Source organism: Ammodytes marinus (assembly GCF_949987685.1).
Source record: "Ammodytes marinus genome assembly, chromosome: 5".
NCBI classification, from domain to species: Eukaryota; Metazoa; Chordata; class Actinopteri; order Uranoscopiformes; family Ammodytidae; genus Ammodytes; species Ammodytes marinus.
The window spans coordinates 23,862,239-23,879,082 of record NC_137234.1 but is presented as its reverse complement, the minus strand read 5'-3'; the positions used below and the strand labels follow the sequence as shown (position 1 = coordinate 23,879,082).

Sequence of the window (16,844 nt, the reverse complement as noted above, 5' to 3'; positions counted from 1 at the left end):
GTTCAAAGCCAATGAGCCCCCATCAGTTTAAAGTTCAAGAGACTCTACTACAGAAAAGTTGAAGTCCTCAATGCAATCATAGCTGACGTCTCTTATATCGATTCTATATTCAGTTATCAAAGCGGTAGAGAGAGGAAAAACACCTGGGGGCTATTTTTCATTGGCCTGCCCATGCTCAAAACTTTTCATATTTCTACTTAATGAAAACAAATACTAGCAAAAAAATGTTCCTGGGATTTGCTAAATCCATCTTTTAATGACTCCAAGAAAAGAACAGTAGACGAAAGGAGTTTGTGAACTTCAAAAATATGTTAATGCATGAGCAGGTTCATAGCCGGGCTTCTAAGAACAAAAACTAAAACACAGGACAGTCATTAAGTAACAAGCGAGCTCACAGTGGTGATGAGCTGTAATCAAGGTGTGTCCTGAAGTCACATCCTGTATCACCTGTGTACTTTGTAAGGCTGGAGTCATCTGGATGAAAACAGTATTTGAATTGTATTCCAGGCTACAGTCACATCCCATCAGGATCTGTTGACCTGAATGATGAGTGGCAGCAATATTTTGCATAAAAAAGTTAAAATAAATAAAAATGTGATAAACAAGATTAAAAGTCCCCAGAATAGTGGTACACTGAGCTAAAGGCTAACCCGGCTAAGCTGCTCAGAAGGACAATGTTAACATTCTGAATTGTCTAGAGCTGCAACAATTTTAATAATGCATTAATTGTTTGCCTCCCTTTTGGAAATACAATATATTTTTTTAGGTGCACGAAAATCCTGAATTTAAAACAAAACCCTACATGGGAAATATCAGCCATTCCTTCATGATTTGAACTGTAACCACCAAACAGCAAAGTAAACACCATCCTCCGTTCATGAGCTTTCCTTCTCGTTACTGACCACCCCTTCTTTCCCCCCTCGCCGTGCCACAAAAAAAACAGCACCTCGCAGGATGTGTGGTTTGGGAGCCTTTGATAGGGTTACACCAGTGGAGGAGCTGGAGAGACTGGGGAGGAACAACCTTACTATTCAAGACCAGGCCTCTAATTCCACAGACGAGGACATGTGCTTCAAACCCGCTGGGGAGAAAGAGGGAGCAAGAGGAATGGAGAGAGCAGGAGAAAACGGTACAAGGCCAGTTATTACATGAAAAAGTGTTGCAGAAGACGGCTGAGGGGGACGCAAGGCTCTAGTAAAATACCAGACAAAGAGGAACTGAGTTGCACAGTTTCTTGTGGAGGCTGAAGGCTGGAAAAATAATTTCTGAAGAATAAAATTTACAGAAAGATTAACTCTAAAAAGGTGATGTTTTCTTATTAAACCATTTGGTTCAGGATAGACAAATATGGTGGTACATTTCAAAGACCTTTACACTCTGTAGAGCATCAATAAGGCACATAGTTACCAAATGGAATTGAATGAAAGTTGCATTGGTGTGAAAGAGTTGAGTAGAAATGTAAAGGATTGCACCGGTTCAACAACGTTCAGTTCACGACCAACTGTCTTTTCTCGATTGTACACAAAAACTTCCATGTATCTCTTATAGCTAATCTGTAAATCTGAGGTTTCATATAGTCGGCTTTCTTGACCCTTTTTCCCCCTCATCTTAAAAATCTCCAACTTAAAGCTGGGGTATGTGATTTCTGAAGCTGTACACTTTGACCAATCAGAGCGAGGCTCCAATTCTCTGTTCATATTGGCTGTTGGGACTGTCCATTCACTTTGGCATGACTTTGTTGGTGCAGAGCGTGTCAGGAAGGGACCATAGGGGAGGGACCAAAGAGAACAAGTGGAGCGGTTGAGGTATTTGTATTCGAATCTCTATCCCAACTGCCATTTTCTCCCCAAATCCTCCACCCCAGCTTTAAAACAAAAGGTTTTAGGGAAATAAGTCCCTAATTCAATCCTATTCAAGCTGTACATGTTCTAACTAAAACACAAAGATGGCTCCCATGAAGAATACTTTCAAACCCTTTACTTAGCTCCAGTCGTCCATTCAGATCTTTGTGGGACGAGTTTAAAGAGACCAGTTCTACTTCCAAGGTCATAAAAGATGGAGAACAAGTCTTATCTGCAGAGGAGCAGCTGGCTGAGACAAAGCACAGCTGAATGTTTGTACTATCACACGCACAATGCAAACACACATTCCCACTCGGCCTTCTCTAAATATACTTCTACAAAACCCGCTGTGTCCACACACAGGACATATTGATTACTAGGACGATGCCTTTAAATTAAAGTCCAAGCAGCCCACAGCGTCCATGTGTGGTCGCCTTGTGAGTGTTAATAGGATGTATGTATGTTTGTTTAGGGTCGCGCTCTGTGGACTTGTCATTTGTCTGCTTCTCTGTCTGTACTAGTCCCATCTGTCATCGTTTCCATCATTCTGTGGGAATACTTTTGACCAAAAAGGATTAGCGGGTCACAAGAGAAGTTCTACAGCAATGGAGTGTAGTGGCATGAAGCACACATACATGGATTCCCTGGATCAAATAATGATGCTTACTCCAACAGTTTGTTTACTATAGAAATCAAATGTAGAATGAGTCAATTGACAGAAATACGTCAGAAAGGAACCGACTCTGGGTTCAGGAAAAACACGACATTGACTGTCACCAAAAATAAGTGGACTGCTGGCCTTCCAACTGTATTTGAATTACAAAGAGAAGGCATGACAATAAAACCAAGCCAGCTATTAGCCATGGTCAAGGCATAAGTGGCAACAGGGACAGGGGGAGAAACTCAAGCGTTAACTAACAACGGGCATTTATCATCCCAGTTTAAACCTCTCTGTGGCGTTGAGGGGTTGCAAACATTATACAAAAAGCAGGACCCCCCCCCCCCCCCCAAACTCCTTTGAGTAAAAACGGTTAATCGTTTCCCACCAGGTGCTCAGAGTTGTGACAGCTGAAATAATCCACTCGTAGAGACGGCTTCATCCTCATGTAAACATACTCACTTTGAGGGGGATGTGGAGCGTGAACTCTGACAGGAAGGGTAGAGAGATATGAGCTGTCTTTCTACTGGACCAAAGTATACAGTCTTCATTAAACTTAAAACTAAAATTCAAAGTGACTGAGATGTCTGAGGGAGAACGCATTTTGTTATTGAGATGATAAAGAAGCAAAGTTGCACCGGTCAGTTTTAGCACACAGGGAACATTAAAAGATATGTCAAAATGAACTTTGTTATATGAACAGTTTCTCAACGTCAGAGTGTGTCTGCCTGTGAATATTCAGTGCTGAAAATCACTCCTTCGCTTCATAAAATGTAATCCCGTCACTAAAACACACTGGCAGAACACACTTTCTCAATACAACTGAGAATGACGGCAGTAAGAAACAATCACTAAACAATTTTTTTTTTTTGGCATTGTCAAGCTTTATTGGATAGTACAGAGTTGAAATGGGGAGACAGAGAGAGAGGGGGATGACCTGCAGTAAAGGTCCACGGGTCGGATTTAACCCGCGACCACTGCAACGAAGGCCGGAGCCAATATGGTACGCGCTCTATCCACTATGCCACCGTTGCGCCCCATTAAACTACTTCTACATTGCTCCGTATGCTATGTGGTCATCCCTGCAGAGTGGATGACTTCACTGTCAAGAGGGACATGGGGATCAGAGTAAAAGGGAGATCCCACTACTGACTAATCTGGACAGCTGCTGTCCCCCGAGGAGAGCCAGAGGCCAACTGAGTCAGATGAAGTCAGCCACTTGCATTTTGTCTTCATTATTTCAAAAAACTGTTTTTCCACTTTATTCCCAACATTTTAACTATATTCTCGAAGTGCATAATGAAAAAAAATTATTTCCACCTCTCCTTTGGCCTTAATACTAGTCCACAAAGAAACTTCTGTGTGCTTTGTCACTGATCATTTCTAATTGGTAGCCGTGTTTTCGTTTGGCAGCTTCTTTATAGGCTACCTAAAGAGACTCAAACATGACCAATATATAAATGTCCTGGTCTGTTGTGTTGACACCTCAAAATCAGCAAATCAGTCTGAATCTCGGAAGAAGAGCATCAAAATGACTCTGGCCTTCAGTCTGGCTAGTCACAGGCTGGGGATTGAGGGCACATGCGTTGAGGCGGTAATGGATGGGTGAGCTAAAGCTGGGATTGAAGATTGAGGGTAGAGTATTAAGGGCAGGTGGAGGACGGCGGTTTGGGGGGGGGATTCACTTAAGAGCTATGGGGGTTAAAGCTGGGAGACAAATCATTTCATATACACAACATGAGAGGATTGTTCTGACATCGATTCCACAAAACCAAATCTGATTAACTGATCTGAATTGTGGTTTTAGGGACGGACTGATACAGACTAGACTGGTTCACATTGGACAAAGAACAGACATCTTGTTTTGTTGTAAAAGGCACTTTTTAATAAAAGAAGATGTTGACATTAGTGAAAAGAGGAAACTACTTCAAATGTATATTTAGGATGATTACCACCTACAGACATGTGTATAGGAACTTTTCCCGCAGCCACGGGAACACCAGCCACTGAATTTTGCCAAGAGCCAAACTTCAAAGCGTACGCCTAATCTTAAATCAAAGAGTCGTAATTATGCTGATCTGATACACTTCAGAGCCTCAACCAAATATGCACACATGCATTTTTAATGGCTGATTAAGGCCCGAGAATGGATCAACAGAACTCAAGACACAGGGACCTTCTTGAGCCTACAATCATCGTCATCATTTCATTACCATGCAAGTTTCAGATGTCCCCAGAGTTGAAATAAATATTAAGGAGAACCCCATGTTTCTTGAGCTGCAATGAACCAAAGTGACAGCTGAAGGAAAACTTTAAAAGAAAGATGGAATTTAATTATTTACTGGAGGATTGTATTTTGCTCTGTGGGTGCATAATAATGAGGCTGTCTTGATCGAGGTGGATTACTGCGTCTACTGAGTATGAGTTTAGTAGTTTAAAGTGAGGCACAGATAAATATTTGCTCAGCATGCATTCACGTCCAAATTATATGAGTGTAATTTGTAGCCAGGCTAGCTGCGTGGCTCTAATGATGGCAATGTTGGTTGGTCATTCAGTTCACCACTTTAGACCAGACAGAAATATCTCAGCACATGGACGGATTTCCATGTAATTTTGTGCAGACATTCAATTTTCTTGTACATAGCCACCATATATGTTGAGATTTCATTAGTTTTTTTCTGAACTAAGCCATTGTCATTGTTTCTGAAAGTGCTTTTCAAATTTCCCAGGAAAGAGTAAAAGACGAGCTGAAAAGCCTGTTCTAATTAAACTAGGGATTTGCCCACGGTCGCACAATATCAGAAAGATCCCATATTTGCTGCTCATTTGTTTTACATCAGTTACTTACCAACCATCCATTATAAGCATAATGTGTGCAATTCTGTCATTATTAGGACTGTTCCCCCTTGCCAAGCATTGCAGAAAACGCTGTAGGTGTAGTTCAAATCCCATCTTTAGTTTTCCTGGCACTCAGGTTTCAGACTGCGCGCCCTAACTCAACCTGAGGCCCAATCAGTCCCCTTGTCGCATCCAGCGGGGATTGATTTCTCTCAAAGCATTCTGAGGTGAAAGCTAAGCCGTGAAGAATGAGGAAGTCGTCAAGTCTCGAATCACACACACACACAGCCCCTTCCTCTCAGGGTACCAGAGGCCAAGACACACACAGACACACACAGACACACACACACACACACACACACACACACACACACACACACACACACACACACACACACACACACACACACACACACACACACACACACACACACACACACACACACACACACACACACACACACACACACACACACACACACACACACACTAGAAGGCAAATTCAGGGTCTTTACAAAGACCTCATTTCCAGATAATTATAGTGGAAGCCAATATGGAGGAAGTGACAGAGAGTTAGGTGTCGTTATCTCCTTCGTTCTACCCTTAGGGAAGCTTTAACTGCCAATCCTCTCTCACTTTTCTAAGTCCTAGCAGCCGACTCTGAGAGCAGGCTCTCAGTCTGGCTCTCAGGCGCTGAGATGACACGTCTTCCACTGAAAAAATGTCCATCAGTAATATCTCATTAAAAGCTTTTGTCATCATCCCTGTGCGAACACAAACTTGACAAGACTGGTCAGGTGATATTGGACACCAGTGTTGCCTGCGGGGGGCAATGGCGCACAGATCCACCCATTGCTTTTCGGCTTACCACACCAGATCTGAGCCCGGCGCGCATGTATGTGATCGACCTTAGGGCAGCTGCTCGGAGTGCGAGAGCGAGGGACAATGAGGGAGGTAGAAGAAAAGAACAGACGGATCAGCTTTCACTGCTCTTTGTTTCTCTACACACTATAGCGAGCAAGACTGGGGCTTTCTCTTTTCTGTCTCCCACAGAGCCGGGAGATAGAGAGGCCGTCGTTTTTTTGACTGTGTGTGTGTATTTGTGTGTGACCACCATCCAGTCACGCATACATGTGCCACACAGCCAGCAGCCAGGTTGCCATGTATCACACACCCCTATGACACACCATTAACCAGGACAAATCACAGGACCCCGGGGGAGATGGTGGCTTCCTCCACACACTGATTAAAAACTAAGATATATGAGGCATGTCCGCATTGTTCGTGACCATGCTGGGCAGCTGACTGGGCAAGTCTACGCTGGCAGACACACCCAAAATGTGCCGACATATTTTTCAATTGTTCTAAACAATCTCATTTCCCTTGATATACTAATGGTGATTCAGCAATTTTTGTCTTCATGTTCCAAAAGCAGACCACAATCTATAATTAGGAAGGAGATTAGAAAAATAACATTTTCTTCATGACCATTGGTGTCGGATAGGCTCCACCCTACTTAAGGTTATTAGAAAAGGGGCAGACCAGGACAGTATCACTCAATTTTCTATTTTCAGACCAGTCTGATCTAGAAAAAACAAACTTTGCTTTGCAGCTCAAGCCCCTTCTATTAAAAACTACATTAAAATGGGCTGTCAGGAGGAGAGTCTGTAGGGACTTCTTGCAGGCAGCAGTGTGCTCTACTTCATCCTAACCTAAAAAAGTCCCCCAGAAAAAGAAGTGACACTACAAAGATTTCCAAGATCTTCTTAACTATTTGCAGTGCTAGCAAGACACAGGATATCTTCATATAGACATCATTGAAACAATGAGTAGATGGAAATGCAGTAACAGAAGCTTCAAATGACTATGCTAAATTTCAGTGTAAGTCTACAGTAGAAAACCACTAATGGCCAGTTGGAACTTTTCCATGTGCCTTGGAATCAGTAAAAAAGAAAATCAGGGGCATTACCCTCATTTCCAAATTAAATTTTGGATGCCACTGGTATCACTGGGAACGGGGCGTGAGACTGACTGGCTTTTAATGGCAAAACGAGACAAATAGAGAGTCTTTTCGGACAAGATGAGAGCATGCACAAAACGAGTAAGAGGGTGATCTAGAGAGTGAATAACAGAAACAAAAAAGGCAATTTAGCAGATTGTTTCCGTTCAATGCATTCAGCCAAACAACAGAGTTGAGCCAGAGGAAATACAAAGAACAACGCAATCATCAACGTTTTTCAAAAGGTTATCAGACTAATTTGCCTTCACGGCTCTTGAGATGGTGGAACGCCAAGAGGAATCCAGTTTCTTGTTCAGTTTCTGAGTTTGGTTCCTGTGGCTCCAAATTACCAGGAATCATTTGGTAACAAATAATAATAATGATAATAATAATAATTAGGAACATGTTTGCCAGTTGTTTGCAGCAAAGTTTTACACAAAATTCTTCTGAATGGCCAACGAGCAGACCCAGTCCCTGTGGCCAGAATGACAGGCCATCTAATTCACTCATCTAATTGAACAGAGTTGGCAGAGCTGTGGTCCAAGAATCCAGGTCAAGGAGCAGAGGTCAGTGCTTCTGTGACCAGAGGGTCAAGTTGTCCTGGACAGAAGGCCGCCAGCAGGGGGTCAGTGATAGGACAAAGGACCAAGGACTGGACAACAGACACTGAATACCGGTTGCATGTCAGTAACTTTTTCCTAATCGAATGCGTTTTAATTCTGCTGCGTGTGTGTGTGTGTAAATGAGCGCTAGCAATAGTTGATGTCTCGGGTTGGCTCTCTTCTTTCATCTAACTGTGACCCAGGGCATGAAGAAGAAGCGTAGAAATATCAGCTGGGTCATTTACAACTGCATGATATCCGCATGACACAAAGCCTCATGAAAATAAAATGGAAAAGGCTCACCAACAACGCAAACCAGATAGGAGTTTTCTGGGAATGCAAAAAAAGCAATGCAAATGCATCAAAATAACTATTAATGTATATATCTTATTAAATCTATCACCTTTAGCCGATTTACTCTTTAACTTTAGCTGTTTGCCATTGAGAAACTGCTTGAAGCATAGAATGAGCGAGTGAGAAGGGACAGGAAGACATGTGTGACCCCTGGCAGTGGGACACAATGAGCAGTGGAGGAACATGGCTGACAGATCTTTATCTGTAAATTGCTTGCTTTTTTTCTCTCTTTCATTTCCAAGAACCCCACATATCCATGGCTGGAACCGCAGCTATGGATCCAGTTTCCATCTCTGGAGAGGGCGGAGGAAATTTCAGGCCGGAGTTTACAAGAGCTCCTGCCCGGGGCTGCTCAGACACCCAACCACGGCTGCACATTTGGATCGGGTCTCCTCCTGCTGCAAACCACAATGAGCCTTTATTGTGAGGCTGATAAGCTAAGAGCTGAGACCATGGGAAACTCTTCCCAACTACTCTCTGCACTAGTACAAACAGACAGACTGCATTGAGGGAACCAGAGATGGAGAGGGAAGGGACCACATTTAACAGTGTACGCCCACAACAGCAAGACTACATTATATTTTCAAATAAAAGACGAGGTCGGCTGCTTGGCGTTAAGCTATAATAAATCAGGCTCACTGACACAAAGGAGATGAAGCCTTTAGTTGACATTTCATTGACCGCTCCTTTTTTTAACACCGTTTCCCCCCCTCAAACATCTCCTCGGGGCAGCAGCCCAACATGGCAGCCATGCCTTCAGGGGTGGTCTCTGGCTATTGATTAGGAGGGCAGGCAGGCTCAAAGCCTGCTTGCCCTCAGGTCATGAGGTTGTGGTAGAAGAAAGGAGAAGGGGGGGAGGGGACAAGAGAGGTGACACGTGACCAGTAAATTAAACTTCTGTTTGTCAGTGTTTAGGGTGGATGGAAGAGAGTTTACGGCAGAGGGGTGGGGGGTTGTTGGAGGAATTGTTCTGGAAAGACAGTGTGTAAAACTTTACACTTCATGTAAATGATCAGGCTTCTCGGGAGAAGATGTGGGATATAACGTATTGGCAAAGTACTGGTCCACAGTGGGGATGGTTTAGCCTGACCAGGGTTATTTGGTTGAGAATTGGATAAAAATATCGCTGATTATAACAATTTTGGAAGCACTCCTTCCCATGTGAACATCTGTTGCAGAAATACTAGGTAGTTGGAAGAAAATACAAACTTGTAAATATTGCATATCTATACACATTGATAGATTTAGTACCTGGTACCTTTGGAACCTCGACGGAGTAGGTACCAAAAAGGGGTGTGAACCAAAGAAGGTGAGTATAGTAGAGTAGAGCCGGTAGTGGAAAAGCACCATTAATATCGGTGGTAAACTGCTAATCTGTTAATCTGATGTTATGTGGTAATCTGCAGGCTAACAGGAATTAAGAATATCTAAATTTGTGGATTGAATTTGATTTTGATATTTCCCAAAGATATTGGCTACAATTTCCACCCACTGCTAGCCCTGATGCTAAGTACATGTAACCAGGAGCAGTAGTTTAGGGAACATCTTGAGCATTGTGAGGCTTTGACAATGGGAGTGGGTGGAGGACTAGGGACCCTGTAAAGCACGGCTTCACTTCCCAGAAGGATCATGAGAGCGGGGGTACCTGAGCCAAGCAGCTTGTGCACAGATTGTAATGATCGGTCAAAGCTTCGACACGGAAAAAAAAGCAGCCGTAGTGGCAGATGTCACATTGTTGAAGTGAACACAGGAAATAAGAACCAACGAGAGTCTTCACTTCTAGCACGTTTGCAGCCATCTTAAGAATCCTTCGCCGCCGCTAAACACATAAACGGCTTACATTTGGCGGATGAATCGGCTGAACACACACACACACAGACGCAGATTAAAACAAGTCAACCAAGTCAGAGCTTGTGACCTCTGCTCTCACTTATTCCTGCCCTGACCGAATACAGGCCCTTTCCATCCCCCAATCTCCTTCCCTCTAATCAAGCCTTACTGGGTGATACAGCAGACAGCAGCATGGCCTGATGGTCAAACTGCGTCTGTATGCCTTCCTGTCTGTCCATCTGCTGAGCCCCAGCAGTGGTTCCAAAGAATTAAAGTTGTCTAGAGAGTAGGCCAAATCTCTCTAAATCCCCCCTCAGCCCTCCCTTTCTCTGTCCGTTTTCTCCTCAGTTTTACTTTCTCCAAGTATGGTCCAATACCATTAACACCCTTTACCCTCTATTAGCTAATGCAGTAGAGGCAGCTACACACTGAATCCCATCCAGCTCATTGCCAGGCACTCCAGACCTACATAAGGATTCTTTGCTATGCCCTAACAACACCAATGGAGAGAGCTGTGGGGGGAGCTTGATTCAGAGCATGGCATGGTTTGATTTGATCCTTTGTGTTTAATGTGCCACTTAAACTACAGCATTTTTGTTTTGTTTAAGGATGCAGGGGCATGGATAGAGATTTGTTTTGTTTGTTTTTTAATATTTTTTAGGTTGGATCAAAAGAGGCTACACTTATGTTCTGGTGGCCTTTAGGCTACAATGAAAATTCACAGCAGGGCAAGCCTTGCTTGTGCTCAGCAGAGTTTATTAAAACTACAACAAAAAAAGGGTGAGTGGCCACAGATGGTGTTGTCAATAACTATTTACCCACCCATGCAAACATACACATGAAAGGGGAGGGGATAAGACGCGTGTGTGGATGGGTGTGTGATGTTGTGGAGAGGTTCTCCGGGGGGTGTCAGGATTCCTCAATTTACAACCTCTGACCTCCATTAACACCTCTGAGAAGCTGTTAAGACGGAGTATCACAGACCTATCAGACAGAAATCACTTTGGAGTTTAAGCTAAAATGTAACCGCTGTGGGTAGCGTAAAAGTACTTTGGTTCAGTACTAAGAGCAACATCTGCTCATTGAAATAGCATAATAAGTGCACACGCTTCTAAATTTGAAACCGACAACTTTTACTAATCAGTACAGCAAATGTAAGATCAGGAGCCTGTGTCTTGCCAAAGTGTATGTCTTTGTAAAGATGGACTCGTATCCAAAGTGAAAAATATTATAAAGCATCAGTTAATTCAGTCAAACTATAGATCATACATTTTTTGGTCAATCAATAGAATTAAATTATACCAAGTTTAATTTAATGATCAGGTATAACTTTGTTACAGCTACTCAAATATTATTATTTCTTTGATTTCAAATACAAATGCCACAAAAGAAATGTTAGCCACTGTGAACTCAGGGGAACATGCAATGTAATGGCCATTCTTTGTATTTGATTGAAAACACAATTTCCAATGAATTTTTATAACATAATCAAGATTCAAAACATGAACACAAGGAGGATATACCTAGCCTATGATGAACGCCGGCATATTAAACCTTTACAAGAATCTTAGAGTTGAGGTGAGATGTGTATTCTTTGTTGTACTGTAAAATATGTAATGTTGTTTTGAATACAAAAAGAGAATAAATGACATGTTGGCTTCAACTATGCAAATGGCTGTTTCTGTTCACAAAACATGAGGTGACTTTTTGTACTCTTTTTGTAAGCATCCTCAGTCTTGGCAGTGTGGGATAGTGTTTTTCCCCAAGAAAGTTGAGCCTGTGGAACCTTTCTAAATAAAGAGAAAGCAGCTTCAGCACACCACACTGTGTCCACATCATCGCTTGCTGAAGTCTGGTGGCACAGTGCATTAGTTTCTCAAAAAAACAAACATGTAAGACCCATTTCAAGCTAAATTGCAGGTTGGTCCCTGCATGATCCGGATGTCACAGGTGTGTGGGTCAGTGATCATCACATACACGATCATCGGCTGCCACGCGATTGGGCAACAGAACACCTACTATTACTTAAACGTAAGGCTTTTTAACCACAAGACAAATCTTACTATTTTTAAGGTAACCGAGATCACACCACCTCTGACCAGTTTCCTGCCTTTAATCCCCCAGCATACAAACATGGGTGGACCACTCTCCTTGAGTACACAGAGGGGCAGGGCTCTGATTTCAAACAGCAGTGAAGGCAGGTCAAGGGAGCAGCCTTTATGATGATGTGGGAAAGGACCCATGACAGAGGCTTAAGGGGTCGTGCCATCTGAGTCACGACCCCCAGGCCCCAAACAGCAAGCCAGTCAGGCATCCAAACCAACACTTTGCCATAGAGAAAACACAGCAGTGTTGCTATGCACTGATACACCAGTCCCCAGTAACAGAGGCCCACAGGGGATGCCAATGGACCCACAACCTTCCCTTAGCCCGCATAAATGAATCCAATTGACTGAAACCAATGTGCACAATAAAGCACAAACTCCCACTGTCTTAACCCCAATCTTTTTAATGTTGTTGTTGTTCCAAAACAAGCAGAGAATCTTGAGGTAGATGCAGATTTTACTGCAATGAAATTCCTCCTGTCACGGGGCTTTTACAATTAAAAATATATAATTCACTTGAATTAGGATTAGAAAGAAAAAAAAAGTTGAAGGGAATTTATGCAGTGAATGTCAGCTGAATGACAAGTCGAGCCAGAGACAATAGTTCTCAGCCTGCCATTGTAGGGGGGACAGTCACTATACAAAACTACATTAAACACATGGCCATCTATTGATTTGAATAACAATGCCACTCAGCATACTGTTGCCGTCATCACTTTGTACAATACTAACAATGCATGGATATAAAATTGCTGATTATTCGAAAGAATAACTGTCTGTGTAAATCTGCACACAACTGCTGGGCAAATGGGTGCCAGCAGACGAGCACAGTGCACAAGTAATTTGTCAAAATAGGGGCAGAGGGTTCCCGGCTACAAATCAATGTGGGTTATCTAAGATGAGGCAAAACTGTCCGCCAGATATTTGCCTAAATAGTGGCCGAATTAACACACATTTTAAACTGTGTGTGATGGAGTGGATGCAGACCAAAAGATCAAACATGCGCTCCGGCTGTTTTCTGAGCTGCTATGTTGTTCTACTTTTTCAGCAATCGATGCCTGTTCACCAGAATCTGCCGCTGGCTATCACAGCTACACTGCAGATGTGATCGCACTCATTATCACTGCAAACTCTCAACTCATGAAGCGCTACAGCTGCTAAATCAGTAGCTGCTGCTGACATAGAATGTTGACTGAATGCATTTTTTCCACGACCGACAGCTCATGGCACAATGAGCCTGGCAGGTATTGTTGTGTTTTCAGTAGGCATTTGACCCACTAAGGGCTCTCATTGTTGTGCTTAGCAACAGGCATACACATATAACTTCTGTAGAGGTGCTGCAGTATGGTTGAAAATGCAGGGTGTGAAAATTTGGACTGGGTATTATTGTCAAGGATACAATACGCATCACATGGGTCACAATATATCATGATGCATTGTGATACAATGGTTATTGTGTTTGGGATATTCCACAGAGTTCACTGAAAATGTAAAAAGAGCTGAACTACAAGATGCTTTGTACGATCTGATGGCATTATATTGATAATTCAGCTGACAGAGTAGTCAATACATTGTTATTCAAAACTTTAATTCAAATTCAAACCTAGCAATTCAAGGCAACTAGCTACACAAAGATATATACAGCTGCGAAGGTTGTTTAAACTAAAACATTTTCATTTATTTGAAATTGAAAAGGATAAAGATCATGAAAACAAATATCATAATTCATAATTCATATCATCAATTTTGTTAGCACTGCCCTAGAGAAATTGGTCATAATACTCTCCATGGTTAATTAAAAGAAATAAAACCACTCTCAAATTGAATTCACAGCACAGGCTATTTGCAATGCAAAGGTAACAAGAACAGTATTTAATGCAAACAACGTGGCAAACAGTTCCGGTGAGGGGAAATAAATATATTCTCACAGGAGTATTCACAATCCATGACAAGCCTTGGTGCATTCCCCTCAGAACTGAAGTCTGCATCTTCGACAAAACAATACACCTTAACATTGATTTACTGAGGCTTGGGTGGTCCTGTCTCGCGGACAGCTATACTCAGCAGCATCAGGTTGTTGTTGTTGCCGTTACCCTGTGGGGTTCTGCGTGACAAATGGGATGCTTCGTCATCTCTTGTTCAGCATCCCTTATGACCATGCATCATGCTCTATTACAGGCTAAAAGCCCTTAGTCATTCTTGCACGGAGAAGAAAGGTTGCTGAGCATTCCTTGCAAATGAGAGCTTGTGCTCGGCCAGATGCAATCCTGTAATTCCTCAAGCAGCAGCACTGGCTCCCCTCTCTATACTCCACCCCCTCCCCCAGACCCCCGTTTCTCCCGGTTTAAGGTTGGATACGGGGACGTGAATAGGTGGTATTTCAGAATGCTAACAGCGCTGAAGAACAGAGCTGGTTGGCTGGCTGGGGTTCGAATCCCCATGGTTACCCTGGAACAGCAACTGCCTCTTTCCTGTGCTGGGAATTAACTACCTCTGCTATGCACTGGTGGCAGTGGGGATATATTAAGGTGACATCATCATGGTGTCGTGCACACCTGTAAATACCCTACCTAAATCAGGGGTTACATTGTAGTAAACAGAATAGTAAACAGCAATTGCAATTTGTGCTCTTCCTGTCTTTAGTTGTATCATCATGCTGTAATACTGTGGGAACAATGTCGTAACTACAAAGTCACATCAAAAGCCAAGTCAACCCCCCATAGTATAGTAGTAACAACAGGTTGTTAAACACTCAACATAATAAAATGTGCCACACAAATAAGAAATAGTCAAATGTGTCTCGGCAGATAAAAAAGCACCTTGTTAGATATGAAAACAAGAGATTACTGTATAGATAGGCTAGAATCTAGATAATAGGATATTGATAGTGGTCCCTTCTTGGGGCCAGTTGTGATTGGCTGAGCACTTTCATTGGCTTTCACGTGCAAAACTACAAAACAAAAGACCCTCTTGAGCTCAACTATCAATTTTTTTTATTTTGCTAATTAAATTCACCCTATTGTTACCTGCATTATAGCGGGCAAGTTGTACTGGGCCTGTGCATTTGCCCTGCTGTAAACACCAACGGGAGGTGATAATTTACCAACTTTTTGAACTAAGCACACGACGTCGCTGGCTAGGGCTCGCGTGCATACAGCTATAGAGGCGACCTAACGTTAGCTTGCTCCCAATTATTGAGTCTCCCCTTGGCTAAAACAAGAACAATTCCCCGGCCAAGCATTCACTCTCCCTCACCTTTGACTTGGCTCTCGTAGTCCGCGATGATTTCTTTATCCTTTTTGAACCTCTGCGTGGACATTTTCTGTCTTCTTGTGTCCCAAGCGTGTTGTAAACTTATTGTAAGACAAAAAAAAACTGTTTGTCAACAAGCGGGATCCTACATCAGCCGACGCATCCCAACAACGGTCGAGGAAAAAAATGAACGCGAGGGAGAAAAAGCAGCAGCGCGAGACAAGAAAAAAAAATGACACTATGGATTTGACTCTTCAACAAGCTCGTCGAGCTCCGACTTTGAGGGAAAAGGCGATCAACGTCTGGTTCTGTATTGTCCCTCTTTCCTTCGGATAAGTGGACGAAAAGTAGAGTCAATGCGCAATCCTGCTCCGACCAATGAGTCCACTCAAGTACCGGAGCAGTCGGCGCGCCGCAACAGCACCATAGACGATGAAACAATCACGTAACTTTCGGGGTCTCCCTCCGTGGCGGCTTTTCACAGCCCTTTGAAAAGTAGTACCACCAACCCCGTCCAGAGGGCTTTAAAGTCGGCCCAAGTCTCGCGCTTGTGTGCTTCTTGTGTAGTAGTTTCCAGACTGGGACCCACACACTCACACACACTCTCGCCCTCTCACGCACGCACACATACACACTTCCCCCCTCACTCGGCTCTCCCTCGACGGTTTCTCCCTCCAACTCCCAGCAGGCTCAGAGGCAGACAGGGAAGGCCGACTGCCGCACACAGCATGGGCTGGAGCCAGGCAGGGAGAGAGGGGAGGGATCTGCGCACACACACTATGCAGCTAGTGGACACCAGTGTACTGACACTCCTGCTCCCAAATATAAAGGCCTCTCTCTTTAGTTCATATGTCCATATATCAGCTGCTGGAACAGGATACAACATCCAGTGTGACTTCAGTGATCTGCAATGAAAACCATTCATAATAATAATTTAAAAAAACTCATATCTAAATGTGGCATTTCATCTAAATGCGTAATAAACATGCATTCATAAAAAATATTTGTTCTGCATTAAGCATACTATATTTTGGCCAAATAAAAAGAATAATCCCATTGATAGGTTTATCATCAATTATACAGAAATCATGTGATGTGCTGCAAAACGTGGTAGATAATGAATATAAAGGGGCCCACAGCTGCAGAGGGCCCATACAATTCCAAGTCAAAATCAAATTACGCTCAGGGATCTCATATTTATTTGCGACACCTATGTAGACTTTAGCTTTAAAAAAGGGGTGTCTCTACCTATTATTTACTATCAATGGTCTCTACAGGTAAAATATTGTCCTTATTTATTTTCAAGAAGTTATGAATTTAAATATAGACTATGTCTTTGTTTGAAACCCTCAAACAAACTTCTAA

At 42.9% G+C, this 16,844-nt stretch overlaps 1 protein-coding gene across 6 annotated transcripts in view; it reads right to left on the bottom strand.

Annotated features, from left to right (window-relative positions):
- The window catches only part of srgap1a (SLIT-ROBO Rho GTPase activating protein 1a), an 81,233-nt gene extending 65,087 nt beyond the window's left edge, over positions 1 to 16,146 (bottom strand). For all 6 annotated transcript variants that reach the window (XM_080028023.1, XM_080028024.1, XM_080028025.1 and 3 more), the window contains exon 1: positions 15,483 to 16,146. In XM_080028023.1, coding sequence (XP_079884149.1) covers positions 15,483 to 15,546 — 64 coding nt within the window. In that variant the 5' untranslated portion in view covers positions 15,547 to 16,146. The remainder of the gene's footprint in view (positions 1 to 15,482) is intronic.
- Positions 16,147 to 16,844: the final 698 nt, after the last annotated feature.